Source organism: Netta rufina (assembly GCF_964035555.1).
Source record: "Netta rufina genome assembly, chromosome: 5".
NCBI lineage: Eukaryota > Metazoa > Chordata > Aves > Anseriformes > Anatidae > Netta > Netta rufina.
The window spans coordinates 56,606,503-56,628,743 of record NC_140128.1 but is presented as its reverse complement, the minus strand read 5'-3'; the positions used below and the strand labels follow the sequence as shown (position 1 = coordinate 56,628,743).

The window sequence follows — 22,241 nt, the reverse complement described above, 5'->3', positions numbered from 1 at the left end:
AAGCTGATTGTTTGAAAGACTTAATTATCACAAGATGTGGCAACAAAGGAGATTAATGGATTAGTGACAGGACAAAGCTGCTATCAGCTGATTTAGGAACATTCCAAAGTCCTTCTCTACCTGATGGCTTCTAGAGCAACAACAGGCTTTGAAGAGCTTGCACAAGACCTGGTGATCTGTGGGCTTTCCAAGAGCCTTGGGACATGGGAGGAAAGAGAACAAAATCCACCGGTAGGAATACATTTTTTTTTTCTCTCTTTCCACAGGCAGCATTTCAAAGTTAATTGACTAACAGATATTCTAAATCCAGCACTAAAATTCCAGAGGCCAAACATACAAGAAAAGAGATGGCAAGAGACCATATTATCTCTCGTTCACTCCATACCCCATTTACTACACCGATTCCCTACCCCTTGATAATAAGACTTTTGAAGATGACAATGTATTATCTTCCACAAAGAGCCAGTCAACATTTCAGGCCAGGGACAAAAAGTTACTTACTTCATTTTTTCAGCTAGGTTTTCTGTATTTTCACGGATTGTATGTGATAACTGGGACACTGGGTTCAACATCAGGTTGTCAAAGATTACCTAAAATAAAAGGCAAATCAGATAAAGAAATTTTTATCAAAAGAGGAAAAAAATACTGTTTTTTCTTTTTTAGAGTAAACAATCCCCACTGAGATATCTTTAGCTATATGCATGATATATGAAGCTCAAGGGAGATTAAGATAGCATACAGCTTTGTTGTAGCACTTTGGCAGAAAGATTAACAGTAACCTGTTCAGTTGTTGGCTTTGGTCCTTTTATTTTTCTAGAAGAGTTGAGGAAGACAGAGTTGTTTGAAGTCACATAACTGCTTAAACATTTCTGTAAGACTTCACAAGCTTGATAGGTATCGTCACCCCCAAAACCAAGTATGCGTGCACACACACACACACAAAACAAAACATCCTAAGTGATTTATATGAGACACTTCAGGCCACTTTCACGGTCATATATCTTGATATTCAGCCAGGCATATACAGACTATATGCCATATGCCACGACTGCTTCACAGGCAGCTCGGACCAGCATGCCCACTGCAGAAAAGTACGGTGCCATTACTGGTTAAGGGCAGCTGGTCTTCTGACGTGATTTCTTGTCATTAAACCACCAATGCTGCACATTTCAAAGTTGAGACATTTGTGTTTTTATTTACAAGAGCAAGTGAAATAGCCAAAGTGGGCTGACACTGAATGCCTCCTCCCCGGCGATCAAGCCTCAGATGCTAGTGAAGCTTTACACAGGAGAGGAAACTTCCAGTTACTGTGGGCTAAAAGACTGATGTTCTGTTCCTTTTTTTCACTTCTTTAACACTATTTCTATACAGACATGCATAGTGCAACCGAGTAATATCATATGTAAAGTTAGAAAGCAAAGAAAAGGGTGGCCTGCCTCCTCACGGTTTCTTGTCCTTGTTTTTTTTGATGGATCCTCTTCTCTATTATCGTTCATATTTTGGTCAAAATCCTTCAGTTCCACTGATCCCGGAGGCACTTTCTGGTAGTTCAGACTTGCTTCTGGAATGTGCTGCACCAACTTGGAAATAATGAGTAATGAGTCATTAAAAATGAGTAGGGAAGGAGGCACACAGGCACTCAGTGCAGGTATGGCAGATTTTCAGGCAAGCCCCAGAGGAACACTGATTCATTCAAGTCTTGTTCAGACAGGTATGGGTTCCTAAACAAATTACCAGACCCCAAGTATCTGCCCACTGGAGTCATCCTACGAAACTTAGTGGGGCTGTTCCACTTTATAATCTCGAGACTTAAATGTGTCACTGAACAGTACATCTTAGCCTTTTATGGGCTAAAACTCAAAAGGCCCTGTTTCCTTGTATCTTATGTTTTAATATACCAATGTAACATTAAAGTGACACTAAAATTAATCAGAAAACATTTAATAACACATGGAAGAGATGAAAAAGAAATCCAAAACCACCGATAATGCGGACAATTAACAGGAAGAACAGAAACAGCAAGACAGCTACTCCTGTTTGTTTGATTGACAGACAAAAAACCTCTAAAAGAAGGTGAGGAAGGTAACAGTGACAAGACAGGAATACAAAAATAATGGGATGGAAAGTGCACCTGAGATGGATATGCCAGCCGAAAAGATCTACGAGCAATCTGTGTTAAAACAGAAACAAAGAGATCAATGCTACTGAATGACTGTGACAGCAAGTATCAAAGAACACACACATCGTTATTTTGGGGTGACGTTCCCCAAAGCGCATTCCTGAGGACCAGCACTCACTGCCCACCCCCTTCAGCATGCACTGAAGCCCACGGAGGTGCTGGTCACCCACCAGTTCTGCAGAGGTGGTCTCAGGCAGCTCCCCGGTTACTTCAGAAAGTGCTGAGTGAAATCCCACAGCTCTCCGAGCACAGGAGGCTCTGGGGTTGGCAACAGCACTCAGCTTCGTGAGGAAGCCGTGTGCGATCCAGGGTCCAGGCTTCCCAAACTCTACGCAGTAGCAGTTGGGTTATGCACAGGCAGAAGGCATGAGACATTATGCTATGGGTGCACAACAGCCAAAATGTTTAGCTAATAAGCTTTGTTTTTTTAAGCATCCTTTTGTGAAGTGCAGAAACAGTGAGTTAAGGCTGGCTGCAGCAGTGAAAACAGTGTCAGAAGGGAACGAGATATTCCTGTAGTCCAGCACATCTCGGCACAACCAGCTGTAGGAGCTGCATCTGCTCCACCACCAGCAGGAGATGGTCATACACAACCTGCTTCCTTCTCATGCTTTCTGTTCTGTCACATCCTAAGCACCTCCTCTCATCACACCAACAGTCATACTGAGTACATTAAAATCACAGAATCACAGGCAGCAACTTCATAAATATAACTGGGATATATATTTTTTTTGCTATATCATTAACAACGAAAAAAAAAGCCAACCAAATAATTTTGTGCAGGACTAAGCCTTGCAGAAGTGTCCAGTGATTTGGGCTGACCCACTTGACTCCCCCTGCAACACCTACACACACATAACCCAAGGCATCCCAAACAACCTGGGACTTCGGTAAACGGGAATCATGAAGGTTTCACCCTTGCTTTCAGCAGGGCTCAGCTCAGTACTCCAGGAACCTGGGTTCTCTCATACTGCACAGTTGAGGACTACAAACAAAAAACACCCTGAACGTGCACCGGGGAACTGAAACCCTCCCAGGCTAACATCCAAGCCAACTCTCGGACCTGAAGGGCAGAACATGAAGGATAAGGTTTAAATCTAAGGCTCCATCTTAACTTTTAAGAGAACACACCCAGTTTTTGCACTTAGCCAAGCTCTGTAACAAAAGCAATTTAAAATGCAATTTGTTGGAGGCTGAGAAGTGCTGCAGCACACAGAGGTCCAAAGCAAAGCTTCTGCTAAGGTGCTGAGCCCTCAGAAGTGAATCCAGTGTTGGCACTTTTTCCCTGCATTTTTTCCCCCAGTTTCTTAGAGTAGGTGCAAATATTTAGCAGCACCAAACCAAGGGCTGGCAGGATGGCACACAGCACTGCAGGAACCAGAGCTGTATGAGAGAGATGGTCACGCACAGCAACCATTGCTCATTCACATGGTTACTGTTAGCAGATGTTTCTAATAAATTACTTTTGCTATAGTAAAAGTCTAATCTCTGCGTCCTTTCCTAGAACATTCACCATAAAGTTGTTTAATAAACACAAACGTCACAGTGCTTAGTACCACACATGCTGATCTTGAGATTTCCAAGCAGCTTCCCTGTGTTAAGCTAAAAGTAATTATTTTAGCCCAGGTTCAGCAGCACCCAGACCATGCCCGCTGATTCCAAGACCAGTCCCAGAGACGTGATGAGTATTTACTACACCCTGCATCAGTCCTGTTACTCCCAACCACAACATGACCCCCAGGATGCAGTTCAGGATCCCAAGCTATTTTCAGCCCAACACCTCAACAGCACGAAGTCCTGCTGATTTAACCTGTTCCTGGCTATCACGAGGCAGCTCCACCGATGCATGGCAGCGTTCTGGGTCTACCTGAACAGCCTCCCAGCCGCTGGCCGTGCTGCAGTCGCTGTTATCCAGCCCTACTGGGAGGGAATCTAGTTAAAAGCCTTTACTGGGGTTTCAGCCAACGCTGGCTGAGCACACCAAACGTGCCAAAAGCAGATGAAGGACAGGATCCTCCTGCACCATTGCCTATGAGGCAAGGCCCTTCTCACTGCAACCAGACTGGAGCAGGACCCCCAGGACAGTGCATGTGTTTGTCATTTTGCTCCCTCCTGCCTGCTTGGAGTCCTGAATTACTGCTCCTGAGCATTACCTACAGCACAACACAGCCCTGCAAAGTCATTTCAGGGAGAAATCCTCCATTAGCCAGGGTCTGAGAAGTCCTGGCAAGCCATTCAGCATCACTACCAGGCGCTCTGAAGGCCAGGCTTTTTCACAGCAGCCTCAGTCTCTGTGTTTTGTAGGCATCACTGCTCCTCCGTGCTACCCAGCAGCAGGGAACAACCTTCTGTAGGTGCTGACTTAGGGCCGCACCCTTCAGTGGCACTGCAGCAAAGTAGGTGTGCTTCCTGCTGGAAGGAAGTGGGTGCTGGTCATTACCAACCCACAGCAAACGTCTCGTTTGCAAGTCAGAAGTCAGGCAGATACGCCACCTTAACTGCTCAACAGAGCAGCACAAAAGGCAGTTCTGCAGGTGTGGCATTTGCATGGAAACAAAGCAATAAAACACCATCTTGGAGCCTGAAGTTATCGTGAAATGTTTGCACACTGTGGCTCAAAGCCAAATGGCCCCTAGCAGAAAACCCTTCCCTGAGCAGGCTGCAGCTGACCAGGGTTTATTTAACACAAGCACAGCCCCGCACACCTCATCTTCCAGTAACCTCCCTAAGCTTCTGCTCTGCACCTTCATCAATGAACACAGCAGGGTCATGGGGCCTCCAAATCCTCTCCTAGCAGGGCAGCAGGTTTGGCCTCAGCTTTGAATCCTGTTTAGGACAGACATGCAATTCTCCTAACAAAGACAACAAAGGACCAAGAGGCCCAGGTGAACAGCAAATACAAGGAAAGATATATTTTAACCCCATGCTGGTCGTAGACTGGAGGGAGTTTGCATTTAAATACTAGTGGAGGCAATTTTACTTTAGCAGCTGGATCCTCCATGGCACCGTGCTGCTGAGTTTGGGCTGAGTCCCTGAGCTGCTGCACTGGTGAGCCAAATTTTATAAAGTCCTCCATCCTCATCCACTCCACTGGCTGCAGAGTCCCTGCCCTGGCCTGCTGACACACAGGTATAGGGAAGGGATTTAAGAAACCCCTGCAAAGCATTTCAGAATGCTGGAAGGAGGAGGGAGGCTCAGGCTTCCCAGCCCAGGAGCACTGCACACCTACCCCATCCAGCTCCTCAGGGACAAGTGTCCCACTAGAGGCTGTTGGGTCCTTAGGAATCTAACATGTTGACATTAGGGCCTTTCTGCTTCCTGGAGATGCTGTAACGATGTCCCCAACAAAAGTGCAACCTGCCTGGTTTCAATATTTAAAAAAATAAAAATAAAGAGCGCCCTAAACAGACTGCAGTCAATCTGCTCCTGTTATTTTTTTTAGGATGGCAAGGGTTTGTAATGCTGCAGAACCCAAGGATGCTGCCCTGATCTCCCACTACAGCCATCCCCCACACACCTGCTAGCATTCAGAGGCCGGGATTTCTGCCGTTTGGGATCTTACCTCTTCTCTCGCCGATATGGTAGAAGCAGGAGTGTTGGGCACAGAGCTGAGGGAGGTGCTTGGTCCCGTCCCTGAGGAACTCTGTGAGTCCCCATCTCCAGCAACATCATGGATCTCTCGAGCAAGGATGGCCACATCCTTCACCAAGGTTTGGCTTAGTCTGAAGCACAGGGCATGAAGCACAGCCGTTAGGACACATGATACAACAAGCCTCATATTCATAACAAATATATATATTAAAAAAGCATCTGAAAAAGACTTTTCTTACTGGGGACCACAGAAAGTCTGTATGAATTACAATCTCTGCAGAGGCTAGGGAAAGCTTTGGGGTGCCTTGGCACGGCAATGAGGAATGCTCTGGCTACATGCAAGAGCAACAAATTAAATCCACTTCTCTCCTATACTCAGCTTCAAAGTAGAGATTAATTTAAAAACAAATTCTAGTTAGTACACACTATCAAAAAGTGTTGGAGATGATCCATAAGGAAGCTTAATGTTCTTGTTCCCCAACCATTCTATTTTATTTTATCTTTGAAATAGAAGAACATGGTCACTTCTTCTTGGGACTTTTGCTTTCACCTAAAAAGCACGAAGAAGGAAAATGGGATTAACAAATCCATTGGCCAATATTATATTCGTGGCTTATTTCCAGGCTTTTATTTTTCTCTTTAAACCATTAAACTAAAAAACAACAATGAAAGTATTCCTCCACCATGCAAAAAATAAAAATAGTAAAAAAATAGTAAAAAAAAAATAGTAAGCTCTCGTGCCTTATGGAAATTATCACAGTGTGATGTTCTACAACACGGCTAGAGCTCTCCTAGAAAGCCAAAAACTGTATTCTTTATTACATAAAGAATAAAAACCTCAAGCTCTTTCCCTCTCCCTCATGATTTACAAATCAAAATATCCCTCCATCATCTCCAAAAGGGATGAGGGGTGACCAGGGTTACGCATGGCATACCTTAGAGTGATCTGATTTTCAGAAACCAGAAGAAACAAGAAACTTGAAGCCCCCTTACAGGTCTCCAGTTAAGACTCAGTGACTGCAGAACTTTGCTCTGCTTGCTCTAGATCTTGAAACCAGTTTGTGAGTCTCTGGATTGTTAGCGGCAGAGACTAAAAAGAAATGTCTGACCAAAAGTAGCCGTTGTGATAACTTTAAGGAAGAGCTTAGAAAAAAGTCTTCTGGTTAGCTAACTTCATCTGAAAGACATCATCTTTACTTGGAAAAAACATAAGCAATATAATAAAGCTGTCAGTTCATCAAAACATTTCCTCAGAAAGAAAATGTGTCATTGAATTAATAAAAAGTAGCTGGATCTGCCTGCCGAAGGTGCCCCCACCCGTGCCGGTTTCGGATAGAGCTGTCACCGAATGCCCACACCGTGCGATTCCCTTGCTGTAAACAAGTGGCATTTTCCCTTTTAACTCTCTCTGACTACTTTAAACCCCTCCCAGTTAATTTGGGAGCAGCAACGGAAATCAGAGCAGCAATTAGAAGCAGACTATGTGACCGAGTTCTGCAGCGTGCAGAGCCAGACGAGGCTGATGCAATCACTTATTTATAGCTCCTGTGTGCCCGAGTGCTCTCCCTGGGTAGGGACGCTGCTACGAGGGAAATCAACGTTTCCCCCCCAACACACTTCTTACAGCACAGGTAAAGCAGCTTGGTTTGAGGGCTGGCACGTTTTCTACGGGCTGCCAGCAGCGTTCAGGAAAGGGAGCTTTTTGAGATCCGTGCAGCAAGTGATAAGTCTGACGTGGAAACGCTGACCCGGAGCACACCAAGACAGCTTCCTACATCGAAATTATTTCAAGTATGGCCAGCACAATGGAAGACCAGTATTTCTGGAAAGTTGGCATAACGCAGTCGCATATTAGAGATGTCAAACCTCAAACGCCACTGTTTAAAAAAAGAAACTATTTGCTTCACTGCCAAAGTCCTCCAGGCAACCACAGGACCACCAGTACACAATAGCTTCCGTATCCACAGACATCGAGCTCAGCAACAACTCATTTATATACAGGGCACAGACAGGTTTTCTTGTCTGGATTCGATTATGCCAGCCAAAGAGGTTTCTGCCCTGCAGCGACTGCTTACTGCTACCTCACCGGCTTCAGGCAGTTTACAGCTGGCTGTTTGCTGATCCATTTGATTTCCTCTGTAGGAGAATTAGGACAGTTCACATGAACTGGTCTGTGCCCAGAGCACCTTCCAGCAGAATGCAGTGACAAGCAGAGATAGATAAATGCTTTGAGAGATTTAAAGCTAAAAGAGGATACCTGTCCACAGCTGAAATACGAAACAAGCCCAGAAACAACCCAGCTTCCCTGCACCTTGGTGTTTTCTAGACAAGGTACAACCAGCACTGGCACAGGCTGTAAAGCTTCAGGAAAACACAGAGATGCTCAGGCATGAAGGGAGGTGGGGGACGCACAGACAACAGGGGAGTGTGCCTCTTTTTCCACCTTCACACCTGGGTTTGAACACCAAGGAAAAGCACCCACGGCTGCCCACCTCCTCACCTGGCTATTTCTGCTATCTCTGCTGTTTGCGCCATGAAGTTGTAGGGGTCAGGGTGGTCGTCAAACTCTTCATCATCATCCGTTTCTCTGCCGTTGTGTTTCTGCTTGCCCAGCCCAGAGCCACGCATCCTCGGCGTCTGTGTGGCTGTTGAAGTATGGGAGCGTTTGTGTTTAGGGGAGCTGTGATTTGAGCCATATTCCTCCTCCGAAGTAGAAGTGTAATCTGAACCCTGCGGTCTCCGCCTTGATGCTTATAAAAAATGAATTGGTTTCAGACCAAAGGAAAGTGAAGAGGGACTACAACAGGGCAAAAAGGTAACACAACACTAGCCCAGGAACACAAGGGAAGGAGAGTTTCTGTGCAAATTTCAAGTTTAACAGCACATTCTTGGAGCTTATTTCAAAGCTGAGCACTTCTGTGGCTCACATCCGCTACACAAATTTGGAGTGGGAAATTCCAATGCAAAACCAAAATTACTCTTAACAGCTCCAAAGTATTAAATTATTACCACTGAGTTAGCTTTCCATGCACAGAAGCTCTGTGTATAAGTAGCACACGCTTCAGACTCCTCACAGTCCCACAGAAATCCTTCTCTGAAGAGAGCCCAATTTTCAAGCCTGCAGACACCTTACCAATTAGTTTCAAGTACAAGCAAAAGGAAGGGGTTTTTTGAGTGAAGCAGAGATGATGGTACTTGCTTTTATTTGTAAGAGTCCACACCCCACTTCCTGCCTCACAGCTCCCTGTCACTGACACTCTACAAGAAAGCACTCACACCAGCAGGCTGTCAGGACCAGATTCAGCCCCTGAAGTCAAACAGAGGCTGCCCGCTTGTCCCCGCCGCTTCTGCAACCACCCAGGTCCTCGTTGCATGGGAAGCACTGAGATGTGCCGGTATCAACCCCCGGATTTGAAAACTGGGCTCCCAGAGCGTGCTGTTTCATGGCACTCTCTGCACAGTGCTTCATTCCTTCCATCCCTGCCTGGAGGATGAAGACCCACCAAACACAAAGCTGGCCACGTTATTGAAAATGACAGCGCCTAAAAGCTTCATTCTGCTACCAAGGTTGTAATAATGCTGAACCACTGAAAGCAAATTAAGCCAGCATCGTGATCATGCAAACAAAAATAATGAATTTGGCATATAAGATGGAGATAGAAACTAGGCAGTTACCACATAGAGGAAAAAAAAATGTTCCTATACGTTGTTGTCTCAGCTATTCACAGGTCATGGCTCAGGATTAGAAATATATGTATATATGGAAAAAATAAATCAGCTCATATTCCTCCAGCAGAGAGGTGTTTTTTTTTTTGTTGTTTTGTTTTGAAGCATGGGTTTCAAATCAAGAGATCACCCCGTCACTAAACAGGGACTTCAAAACTAAGGGCCTGACTTTCCATCCCTGCACACCAAGGGCAATCAGAATCTAGTCCCTCAGTATCGTTCAAATTACACTGAGTAAACAAGTCACGTACACAGAAGGGCAGGGGGATACCAGCCCTTCTCTTTCAGAATTGGTACCTTGGATTATCCTGACGTTATCTGCGCTCTTCACATGAAGTTACCTCAGATGCCTGACAAGCCACTGGCATTTCTCATCCAGAGGCCAGATATTCATTCTGTTCCTCCGTTAGCAAGATTAACTTTCTCCCACTGGGATGGTTGGAAACCACCGTGGTTAGCTAAATGCTTCAAGAAATCCTTGAATAAATCAGCCACATCTGCCTCCTTACTCCCAGGGCCTGACACCCAGCGTTCTCAGTGGTTACTGTATCGTGCTCAAAAACACCTCGATGGCACAGTGCGACCGTTCAGTTTATCAATGTTTTGGTTTTGTCCCAGGAATGAGGTGCTGGGTGCTCGTTCACAATGTCTGTAACGTTAGTATAGGAACATGCATCAGACAACCACTACAGCACTACAAAGCATGAGGAAGTACAACTAGTCTACTTAGAGCTTGTGCAAGGTCCACAATCCTATCAAGGAATTAGGAGGTTAGTATTTTAAGAGCAGATAATTCAAAGAAAGGATTAGCATCATGTGCTGCAACTATGCCCCAGGAGAGGTGTTAGCGTGTTACTACAAAGCTCTACAAATCAAAAACCAATTCATTTGAGAACAAGAACTGGCCAGCTCTTATCATTTTTCTCCAAATGATTTGAAGTTTGTGGTCCAAAGGCAGGGGGGTGTGAAGAGTACCTCCTGTTTGTAAAACCTGGACCACATCATACTGATCCGAAGTTTGATTAACACAAAGTCAATAACAGAATCATCTCGAAAAAGGCAAGAGAGCCACTCTACACACTTTGTAGCTAATTTACGTTCTGATTTACATGCATATACAATAGTGCAAGAAAAAAGACATTGAAATAAAGGGAAGCTGGATGTGCTAAAACAATCCAAAATCAAAACAAGCAGCAAATAACATTTTTAGCATGCAATATAAAGGAATAGTGCAAGAAGGATAATTATTTCAACTGTATGAAAGGACACAAAAAGGACACATCCAAAACTCTTTAAGAGCCCTTACAAAAACACGGATCTGCTCAAAACAGCAACCCTCTCAACAGGCCTGAGAAACTCAACCAAAGCAGTTCTTCCTGTCCCTTTAGCCTCCCATCCTTCCTAAAAAACAACGCAAACAGCCCTGCTTGGTCACATTCATGGTAGGTCAAGGAGCCTGGGCATAGACCAGGTCTTAGAGTGAAGGCGTAAGCACTATCTGGGACAGTCTGGTTGCCAATTACCATACCAGAGCTGTCACCTGCACTGTCCCCACCTCTTAATTAAAGGCTGTTTTAACCATGACAAGTGTTGATATTGTGAGGGTCTGTTTGTAACAGGCTGCTAAGTGTACAGCTAGAGAGCAAGATAGCTCCCGAACCTCCTCCCCACAGGCAGCATAACCGTGCGCCTTCCTTACCCATGGCAAGAGTAAATCAAAAAACACAGCAGAGGGAACCTCTTGGGGCAATCAAAATGTAGTGTCTAGATCCATGCTTGCATTTACAGCAAGAACAAGAGAACAGCCTTTAAAACACAGGGACTTGATTTGTTTTCCTGTTTCACGTGCCTTCAAACCTGCCATCATGGACATTAGCTGCCATCAGTACCATTAGAGCCATTCTTGGAGAAAACTCTGAGTTTTAGACATCAGAGAAAAGCAGAACAGAACTGGAAAGGCATGAAATTCTACCTTTTTAACAGAAACAAACAAACAAACAAAAAGGCTAACATTCTCCTGCTAGATGGCAACTGGCTGCTCAAAAAAAAAAAAAAGAAAGTCGAGGAGCTAAAAAAAAAATTAAAAAAAGCCATTTGTGGTATCCTCACAGGCAACACCACAATGACATCTCCCTGGGTATTTGAGATGCTCTGCTGCCCACAAGCCCTGCTGCACAGGAAGCATCACCCTCGCCCCTCCATCGCCATCATGAATGCAGAGCGTTGTACTCACCAATGCAGGACTTGAATTAGTTGAAATACCAACTGCTGGCAACCGTGTCCGGCCTGTAAATCAGAAAGAAGGCAATACAGGAAAAACAAAAGCCCGAGCACTTACTGGACGTGGAAGAATACTTGACACTGCTTGAGCGGGTCCTGCTGAAAGGCTGCTTGGCGGAGGCAGCGGCCGCCGTTTTCCTCGCTGCGGCTCTGACCTCTGCAACGCCCGTCTTCCGATAGGACTCCACGCTCCGGCCCGAAAACGCCGACCTCGACTGCGCGGTTTCAGAGTCACTGGGCACCGTGAAGGAACCCGCCCGCTTCCTCGGCATGGCGAGGATGTCGAGCCGGGAGAGCTTTTTGGTCTCCGTGGACTGCTTGGAGCCCGGCGCGGTGGCTTCGTGGTTGGAGGCCGTCTTCTCGGCATCGACGCACTCGTTGTCCGAAGCGTCGCCCAGCCGGGCGCGACGGAGCTTGGAGGCCCTGGTGGGCCGCGGGGTGGACAGACTGTTGGAGCGGGTGAGAACTTGCTGGATCTTCTGCACGTTCGGCGTCGCTTTGCTGTGCTCCTCCTTGGCAGCCTGAGGGAAAGGCTTCCTTCTGGGAACCGGCCGCGTTACCGAGTGCTCATGGTCAGACACGACCGCGTCTGGGACGGGCAAGTAGGGCAGGCTCGAGCTTCTCTCATCATCCGTGAAGTCGAGCGACCCCCGCGTCCCGGCGCTCCGCTTCATCTGGAAGCGCTTGGTGGCCTCCACGCACCTCGGCGCCTCCGGCACGTGGGCCTTCCTCTTCTCCGTCAGCCGGTCCCGCGCGCTCGGCTGCCCGCACTGGTCCTGGATGGACGGCGTGGAGGAAGATTTCTCCTTCTGCAAGCTCGCCACCGCTTTGCGTTTCGGGGCGCTCGTGGGGACGTTTTTGCCGCTCACCAAGCTGACCGTGCTGGCTGTGTCCACGTCGGAGTCGCCAGACAAGGAGTCCTCCAGCTGACCAGCAGTTTCCGAGGCCTCCAGCTGTTGGCTTTGACCAAGAAATTTGGCTTCCAGCGCTGCCAAGGCAGTTTCAGTATCCTTAAGGAGAAGATGAGTGTCCTGACCAAAGTCCATGCGGGTTGACCGAACGGCCTCTAAATCTTTAAGCAGAGGGTGACTTGAAATATGCGGAAGTTTGTTTTGAGGAACGCTGCCGCTTGATTTATCTTTGGTAAAGCTTTCCTGCCTAACAAAAGATGATGTTTCCTTCCCTGCCGCATTTTCCTGATCTTGAGGACTCTGGTGAAGGGAAATAACCATTTTTCCTGCTGCATTAATGTAAGCACTGACGTCTTTGACTGGCGGCTTTCCAGAAACAGGTGTGCCAGCAGCCTTGAAGGAAAACTCCTGATCCTTGCCGTCTTTGTCAGCTCGAGCATGGGCCATGCTCAGACAGAGCTTGGAGGCAATCCCCACATCATTGCTGTCATCTCCAATGTAGAATGAAGTAGAAACTGCCTCACTTACAGCTCTCATATTTGTAACACGGGGGGCTCCTTGCTGCCGGCTCTCTGACTTTGTGTCTTCTCCCGTCTGATCTAGCATTTTGTTGTTCTCTTTGTACTTCCTGCTTTTTTCCGAGCTGAAGCCATCGTCGGATCTGCTGGCATCGCTGAGGCTGTCTGGATCCAAGTCTTCCTGGATGAAGAGGCGGCTGCTGGGATCACCATAGGCTTCCACGCAGTGGTCCTTCACGACGGTTCTCTTTGTAACCTCGGAGTAGGCCTCCTGGCAGACCAGGACCGTGGGCGTGGGGCTGTCCGATTTATCACTCGGCGGGAGCTGGGGAAGAAGGCGCCTCGTTCTCAAGGGCACAGCGTTTTCTGGTTCCCCAGGTTTTGTGGCTACACCACTTTCTGAAGGGAGTTAAGTGGATACAAGTCAAATGTTGTACAACTACACTGCCTTTTTTTCCTCAAACAACTAAGAGCTTAATCATGCAAAGCGCAAGTCCACAAAAGCACTGAAAAAACTGCGTGCAGAACTAAAGCTTGTGTTTAACATGAACATCATATTTGGGCCAGACTCCTGCTCAGTCCCTTTAGGTTTACCAATACAGAAACCCAAAGTAAACTTAATTCCTTTGCTGGATCAGAAGGCTCAACACCTTTCCTCTGAATCTGAAATCCTACTTGGACATTCTCTGATAATCTACCTCTCAGTACAATCACATATGTTTAGAGGCCATACTATGAATTTGCTGGCATCAATCTACCATAAAAATCAGACCTCAGGAACGATGTGAAAAGCCATCAAGCAAAACCACTGCAGCGATGCAGCGTTTTCGGTACCATTCTACACAATGCAAATGATGTTTCTTACAAAGTTCCCATTTGATTGTATCCTACAGCAAAGCCTCAGAAGAAAGATGCTAATAATGAAGAAACTGAATTAGAGCTCTCACTGCCCCAGCGTGGGTGCTCTTCAGCATGATCACACTTCACAGAAAGAGCGCTCTTATTTATCCCCTGCTGGTCAGGGATTCTTATCTGATACCACCTTTAAATACCAGGATAACTGGTTGGATGGCTATGGTAATATTTCAAATGCTCTGGGAGTCATTTTCTTACATGGTGTGAAAACAGTGGCAGTAACCTCTAAAACAAAGGTTTCTTTTAAGCTTTACTCAGTCTGTCTCTAGCTGTTGATGGCATGAAGGTAACGACAAATATTTCTGAACAAAAAAGGGCAAAAGCATTTCTAAAAGCCAACAAAGCCCTGTTATGTGTCTTCTCGCATATCAGCAGGACCTGGGGGTTTGTAAGCTGTCTTCCTAGCTGTGATGGGAACCTGATCTCCTCCCACTCCCTTTCCCTTCTCCATTCCTAGATTTCTATGCTAATCTCCAGATTTCAAACCTGTCAACAAACTCCAGAACAGCCTAAAATTCTCAGCATAGCCAGGCACAGGAGAAGCATCCCCCAAAAAAAAGCACCAGTCAGCAACCATGCTCCAAGACAACTTGCAGAGGGTTTTTTTCTGGCATCATTAGGCAGTCTATGAAGTTACTTAGGGCTAGTTAACACCCAAGGCCCTTACAATCTTTTTGCTGCCCAGGTGCCCTTTAGTCATATCAAATACAACACTGAAGAACTTGGATGACTCTGAAATGCAAACCAGAGGTGCTCTCAAACCTTTGCTCCACTGGGAACAATTCACACTGCCCTTCCCACCCACAAATACATTAGCTAAAACAGAACATAAGCCACAGCCAGACACACAGAAGCCCATAATTCCTGCTTTTCATATCATCCTGATTTAGATTCAGGCACCTTCAAAAGGTAAATGTCAGGTTGAGACTTACCTGTACCTCCATCAGCCTGCCCAGAAACAGATCCAGAGTCAGAGTAACTGTCAGCAAGGCTTGCCCACCTAGACACCCACTTCTGACTGCCCTGAGCTGCTGCAGACATCTATAACAAAGAGGGAAGGTGTGTCAGAAAGGCAGTTTGTAAAAACAAATCTTAGGCACAAAATCTCTCCACTCATATCCACATCACCCAGTCTCCTTGAGATGGAAAGCAATCCACACATCACTTTTCCATGCTTCCAGAAAACCCACCCACACCTCCACCCTCTCAACAAATCCACCCGGACCGCCCGTACCTGCATGTCAGCCTGAGACCCACTCACAGCTTTTGAGGCAAACGCCTGGAGCAAGGGTGACTTCTGACTAGTGCCGTTTTCACTGATTAAATGCTGATGAGAACCAGAGTCCTCTTTTTCACCTTTTATTACTGGTCGAAAGACTGAGGAGATTCTGGAAAATTCAGGTGACTCGAGAACACCAAAAACCTGAAAAGACGATTGGGTGGGAAAGATTAAAAGGGGAAAAAGAAAAAAAAAAATATTAGCCCCAAATGCAAATCTACAAAGCATTATTTACACACAAACTACGATCCCAAAGGGCCAGAAACACTTGCCAATCATTCCATACAAATTAACTAAATCATTTCTTCTCTACTCGTTTAAAATACACTCATTCACAGAATCCCACTCACACCCACCTTTTCTCTCATCCGCATTATTTCGATGCATTGCCTTTAACAGTAGTAACTTTCACTGACTGAGCCCCTTTTCAGCCCTGAGAAATTTAGGATGAGTGTCAGGAAATCTATTCACCAGCTAATTCATGAAGCAGGAAAAAAAAAAAAACACAACTGGGAAAGCTCCATCTCCAGGGTCTTTCATAGACTGCAGCAGTGACTGGGCTGAGCAAAGCAGCCTTGCACAGCTATGGAAGGACCTGGGAATGGATGAATCTCTGAGACAAGTGTTTAAGCTAGCTGGCCAGCTTCCCTCTGGAGATGAGCAAGCTTTCCTAGGGGAGTAAGCAGGATCCATGCCTCAGAAAGGCTTGTTTCCCTCGCCTGACTGCACGTAGCTGAGGAGAAAAGGAGACCATGGAGGGTACCTCAGTTTGCACACTGACAGCCTGAAGTTCTCCGCTCTCACTTCCCTTAAAAAATAGTGTGTGTATAGTGGCAGAGGAACAAAAAGAAAACACCCCAGAACCTCAGCAAATCCAAAATTCAAATCATCTTCCTTCCTGGACAGAAATGCAGAGTTCTGGTGGGTTATTTCCCAAGTGGCAGGTCTATGCTGCACCAAGTCTACAGCACAGCCAGGAGCAGAATTTGAGCAGCCTGCCTGACCTGGGCACATGCCTGCCAAGACTACTCCCCAGAAACTGTTTTTCTTTTGTGGTATTTTTGCTCGTATTTCCCCACCAGAGCAATAAAGCATCTAATATTAGGACTAGGGCCTTGCTGTGGCTGAAACACCCTGCCCTGAAAGCTTCCGATCGCATTTCAAACAAGATGCAAGGAAGAAGCGTAATAACCAAACAAACGAGGGAAGCTAGATGGAGGCCCACAGAGCACTGTACATAAAGCTCTAAAGCCAGGTTCAATTAAGGCCTCCTTTAAATCTCACCATCCTCCTGCCCACGGTTCACTAAATGTTCACAGCAACTTGCCAGTTTTGTTTTCCTAATAGACCGCAGATGAAAGTTAAACCTGAAGATCAGCCAAACTTTGGTTTGCCCTGGGGTTGCCTGGCTGGGTGGGGTATTTTTAAGCCTCACCCTCATTTTTATTTTTTTTTTTTGTAAGGCTATCATTCACTTTGCAAAATCCAAACAAGCACAGATCCATCTAGGATTGCCTCTGCCCTAGACCACACCCTTCACTATCTCAACCAGCTGCCGCTTGCCCTGCCAGCCAGCACTGCCTTCTAGCCAAGCAAAACTGCACACCACCTACCACCAGGGCTTGTGAACGATGAAGGACACCAGCCCATGGTTGTGTTTCCCTCACCCTGCCACAGGACGCAGCGTCAGCAATGGGATGCAGCTCCCCTATTCTACAAATAGGGGAGGAGGGCAGGAGGTGAGGCACGGCCCAGGCAGAGGCTTGTGAACAGCCACAGTCCTGGAGAGCAGAGCTGCTCCCAGCCGTGGTGCTCAGCAGGACCAGCCTGATCTTTGTTCTGCTGCTGCTGCCCTTCCCTCTAAACTCACGGTGAGCCCACTTGCACCTGAGCATCTGAGTCTCATTTTTGAAAGTTTTTTGCTGAGGGCTTACCTTACTTTCTCACATTTTGTTTTTTGTCATTTTTATTGTTTGGGCTATTTTTTGTTGTTACTATTCTTAAGACCAGCCTCACAGTTTGCTGACACCTATCCTTAACACAGCTCAGCCAGGACGACTTCCCACACTAACCACAACCCCCCTCTGCACCTGATTTAAGATGGCAGCAGCTAATGAAGTTAGAGTTAGACCCTTTGTCATCAGCTGCAGAACAAAGCCTTCAGCCCCCAGCTCGCTGGCCAAGCCCAGAAAAGCAAGCAGCATTTACCTGATCTATCATTTTTCGTGCTTCCTCGACCTCTTTATCCTGCGACTCCGTCTCGATGGTGTATGTGCCCGTCTCACTCACGCTATCTTCCTCGTCATTCCTCCTGCCCTGGGCTGACTTTACCTCCGGAGGTGGAGTGGAGGCAGACTCCGGCTCTGATGATATAACCACACGCGGAGCTGCCGGCATGGGCTGAGGTGCTGGTTTCTCAGCCCCTGCTTTCCCCGACTGAGCAGTCTCCCGCAGGTACTCAGCCATAAAATCCTGAGCCATTTTAGACTTCCTCCCAACGCTCCCGTAGGTTTTGCCTGATGCTCTGGAAGTGGAGGACGACGACGAGCTGATCCGATCCTCCGTCTTCTCTCTCTTGAAGGAGCTAGCTCTTTGGGTCCCCGAGGAGCTGTTACTGGGTTTCCCTGCCTGTGTCCCGGCGTGGGACGGAGGCACCGCATTGCCCTGCTTCTCGGCCGGCAGCGCGTTCTTGCGCTTCTCGACCTTGGTCTTCAGCCCCGGATCGGTGTCGCTCTGGGAGGAGTGAGCGCTGTGCGTGAAGGACTGCGACCGCTTCTTCCGCGGCGTGTCCTCAAAGAACTCGATGACGAACGCCTGCTTGTTGTGCAGCATCTCGTGGGGGTCACGCCTCATCTGGCGCTGCAGCTTGGTTTGCTCCACCGCCCGCTCGCTGCCCGTCGTCGGCTCCTTCTCCGCCTTGGGTGCCACGGGGTCTTCCGAGTCGCTCTGCGTCCCGTCCTCGTGCCTATTGCCTGGAAACAAGTCGTGCATTTGACTTACATTCTCAGGTTCTGTGGCCCTGCCATTGCCCACCAACCGAGATATATCTTTTCAGTTAAAAGAAACAGATCCTACAGGAAATAAACAACTCCAAAGACACCTACTGTGCTACTGGGATTGTATCCCTTCAGGGGGAAAAAAGAAGGAGGCTGTCTCCAAATCCCACTTTACACAGCTGGCTGGCTATCAAATTATTAAAAATAATCCAAGAAATCATTTCAACCCCAAGGAGTTTTGATTTTGTAACACAGATTGGTTTTGATACGTGAGGTGTTGTTTATTTCCTTCTTGCCATTTAAATACATGCAATGCCATTATTTTACCATTCTGCCCAGTTACCGTAGTATGAGATCACCTTATTTTGTTCTGTTACACAGGAGAAATCTCTCCGCAGAATCTACAAACGAACCCTGTGCACCACGTCCCAAGGAGGGAAATCCCCGTGATGAAGAAGCCACAAGCAGTGTGTTACCAGCGCATGCACCTCCAAGCACCCACGTTACCCCTCTCTACAACAGGGAATGAAACAGCATCTAACTGGCAAAGTGAACTTGCAGGGTTCTTCACTTTCCTGAAGATTTCAGAATCACACCGTGACAGCCCAGAAGCCACACCAGCCTACCAAATGTTAAATCATTACGTAGAGTTCACAAAGCTTAGAGTAAGCTTACGCTTATTTTTTACTGACAACCAACTTTACAGCCTTCCCTTTGTATCAGTGATGCTCTCTGCCCCTCAGCACCTTAGTTCAGGACTCTCAGAGATTAAGTTAAAGTAAAACAAACAAAAAAAACAAACAAACCTTTTTTTGGAGAAGGAAACGGGTGTGAAGGCACACAACTTGATTCAGTCAACGACCGGGAACCTGTCATCGGGAGAACGGGGAAAGAGGTCTCTGCGCTCTAGACTGTAATATGCAGCAAGATATACTGGCTAAAATACCACGTGTTTGAAGGGAAAACTGCTCAAACCTACTTTGCAAGTTCTCCAGGCACAGGGGTGAAGACCATTTATTACCTCGGGTTAACTGTGAAAGATTAGAATTTAATACAAGAACCATCCAACCCAGGAGTCAGTCCTCCGAGGAGTCTCCTAACACCTTGCTGAAGAAAGCCAGCAGACTTTGCATTGCGCCCCGAGGGCTGATAAGCTGCGTCCTTGAAAGGGAAAAGTTCTTCAATTAAAGGGTCTTGGCGAGGAACTCTACTGAATGCAAACTGAGGATGCAAGGAAAAACACTGTGCCTATGGATGCCTCAGCACAACACCATGCACATCCCCTGGAGCAGCTAAGACCTGAACTCTCTGGTCTCAATACCAGGCTTTACATTCACCAAGGTGTTCCTGAAAGGGAACAGATGTTGCTAATGAGAACCCCGGTGGTGTCTGTGATCCTAAGACCCGAACCTGGTACGCAGCCAGCTGTAGCCTCCCTCCAAGGCATCTTCAAAATCAGCCCCGCAAGAAGAACACGTTACACAGCCACCACAGATAAATGACATGCCATCCTCTGCCAAGGCAGAGGTGGCTGAACTCCTCAGGCCACCAACACTGTATTTTTTAATCAAATGGCCAAACAGTTGATTTTTTGATATGCAAATTATGCATGAAGTTACTTCAGCTTCTTTCCATGCCTCATGGACTGCAGAGAGGTGAGTGCAGTACCCTCTGTGCATTGCTCAGGAAACCTCTAGGATGAGCAGCTGCTGCCTAACACACTGGTTTTCCCCAGGAAGAAAGAGCAGAACTACTGAAACACGTCTGAATCTCTGACAACAAGTCAACAAAACCCATAATCTCACTTAAAAAAAAAAAAAAAAAAAAAAAAAAAAAAAAAAAAAAAAGAACCCACTACACACAAAACCCAACACCACCAACTTCTACCACATCGCCACAGTAGACTGAAAAGAGGACCTGAAGTACCCCTGCAGGCCACCTCAACGTTCTCATATTGGGAAGAACTAGAAACAATGACAGCAAAAGAGTTTAATTTCCATGTCAGGCCAAACCCCATGTCTAGTTATGTGAAACTTTCTTCACCATAGGGGTTTCTCAAAAACACACACACAAAACAGCAAGCTGGAGGCATAATACATAAAACTCTTCACAGTAAAAGGATTTTTCCAACATGGACTGAGCAAATATTCCTTTGAAGGAAAACAAGGTATTGCTCTCTTAAGAAGGATCTTAAGTACAGATCGGTCTAGTAACCTCCAATATAACTTCATTTGCAGTTTGCAATAGCAGCTCTTCCAGCACCTGCAAAGCCTCTGAATACAAAGGCAGCAAGTAATCTGTGGTCTTCTCCTCACTATTTTGTGCACAGCCCAAGAGAAGCATCCAAGCAAACTCAGATCATGCAAAAATATATTTAAAGTTGTGAGAATTAGGTGACTCCCACCAGCTGCACTAAGAATTAGGTTACAAACTGCATTTGAAAATCTCCAAAGGATTCCTCGTAGTGCCACAGTTAACAGGAACTAGGTCCACAAAACCTGGAATTTTTTTTAACAGACCAGGAATTCTGAGATGCTTTAGTTTAAGAGAAGAAACCTTCTTCCAAAGATACAACTATTTCTTCCACTGTTGATCATGCGTATCTCAACTCTATCACCAATCACCGTGCCGTGACCTCTGATCATTGTACCCATGAAGATCACTCTTAACATCTTCTGGACTGCAGCTAAATAGAAAACTCACTTCTTCAGCTAGGAGAAGCCAGGAGAAGAAAACCCACTGTAATACCCGTGTTTACCAGCCTGCCTGGACACATGGAAATGACTGAACATTTAAAAATCAAAACCCTTTTTTCAATCACTCACTGCTAATGCCAAGATAGGGATATAGATGTGGAGGAACCAGATCAGAGCCCCCAGGCCAGCACCACATATGACTGCAGGGCTGGGCGAAGAGCCTACTCGCTGGGTTCAAAACCATTAACAGTAATTAAAGAAATACTCTTCATCTTGCAAATTTGGAGCAGAGATAAGTTAAGTGCAGTTCTCCCTGACAGGAGAAGGATTTTTCCCCTTTAGTGTGGTGCATTTGCACAGCCAACAACAAACACTGCCCACAGGACAAGACATTCACTCACCTTTAAGCGTCCTCACATGAACCGGCAGGTCACTCTTGGTACTGTACACATCATCTCCTGGAGACTGCCGCCTCATCAGGCTGGGGTCATTCTGCACGAGCCAGTCAGCCACTTTGCTCTCCGCTGACATCACTTCTGTGTGAGCTGGCTCCTTGCTGTAAGGTCTTCTCTGTCGGAGCGAAAATTTAGTTACGTGATCTTTTATCTTTATTTTACCAGGGGTACCGTCGTCAAATTCAATAGTGAAAGAGGCATGGCTCTGTACAACCGGAGCTACTATGGCATCGATATCCTTTGTCGGGATCTCATGGACCTGGGTTTCTGGAGATTTTGATGGCTGCTGAAATTCTTTCGTTGGGATCTCAAAGTAACTCGGCTCTCTCCGGAAAGCAAACACCGACTGTTCTTGGGAATCTCTATAAGCAGAAATATTGCCATTCAGTTCTTCTTCGTGTTGGGCTATCTCTTTTGATCTATCTACAAAAGGAAAAGAAAAAAAAGAAAGAAAAAAAGAAAGCCTTAAATTCACAAATATTAGCTGAAATATCTAAAATGAATTAAAGAAAAAGTACAAGTTCTGTTTTAGACAGCTTTGTACTCTGGCCTCATCACTGAAATGCATGTGCAAGCACTGTTGCAGTCTGATTACTATTTGTCATATGCACTTTGCTCCTTCTTTCACTGTTCCCTAAAGAGCTGAGCACATGTGCACACATTGTATATTTTGGCAGAACCTATGCGGCTGGTGG

General features: G+C 46.3%; 1 protein-coding gene across 1 annotated transcript in view; it reads right to left on the bottom strand.

Moving 5' to 3' along the window:
- Positions 1-22,241, bottom strand: part of CEP170B (centrosomal protein 170B) — a 56,026-nt gene that overhangs the window by 6,000 nt on the left and 27,785 nt on the right. Inside the window, exons 8-17 of the mRNA XM_084288141.1 lie at positions 21,493-21,969; positions 17,608-18,371; positions 15,355-15,543; positions 15,053-15,161; positions 11,835-13,604; positions 8,271-8,520; positions 5,742-5,901; positions 2,132-2,170; positions 1,437-1,580; positions 502-590 (exon numbers count right to left, since the gene is read on the bottom strand). Of these exons, the coding sequence (XP_084144267.1) occupies positions 502-590; positions 1,437-1,580; positions 2,132-2,170; positions 5,742-5,901; positions 8,271-8,520; positions 11,835-13,604; positions 15,053-15,161; positions 15,355-15,543; positions 17,608-18,371; positions 21,493-21,969 (3,991 nt within the window). The remainder of the gene's footprint in view (positions 1-501; positions 591-1,436; positions 1,581-2,131; positions 2,171-5,741; positions 5,902-8,270; positions 8,521-11,834; positions 13,605-15,052; positions 15,162-15,354; positions 15,544-17,607; positions 18,372-21,492; positions 21,970-22,241) is intronic.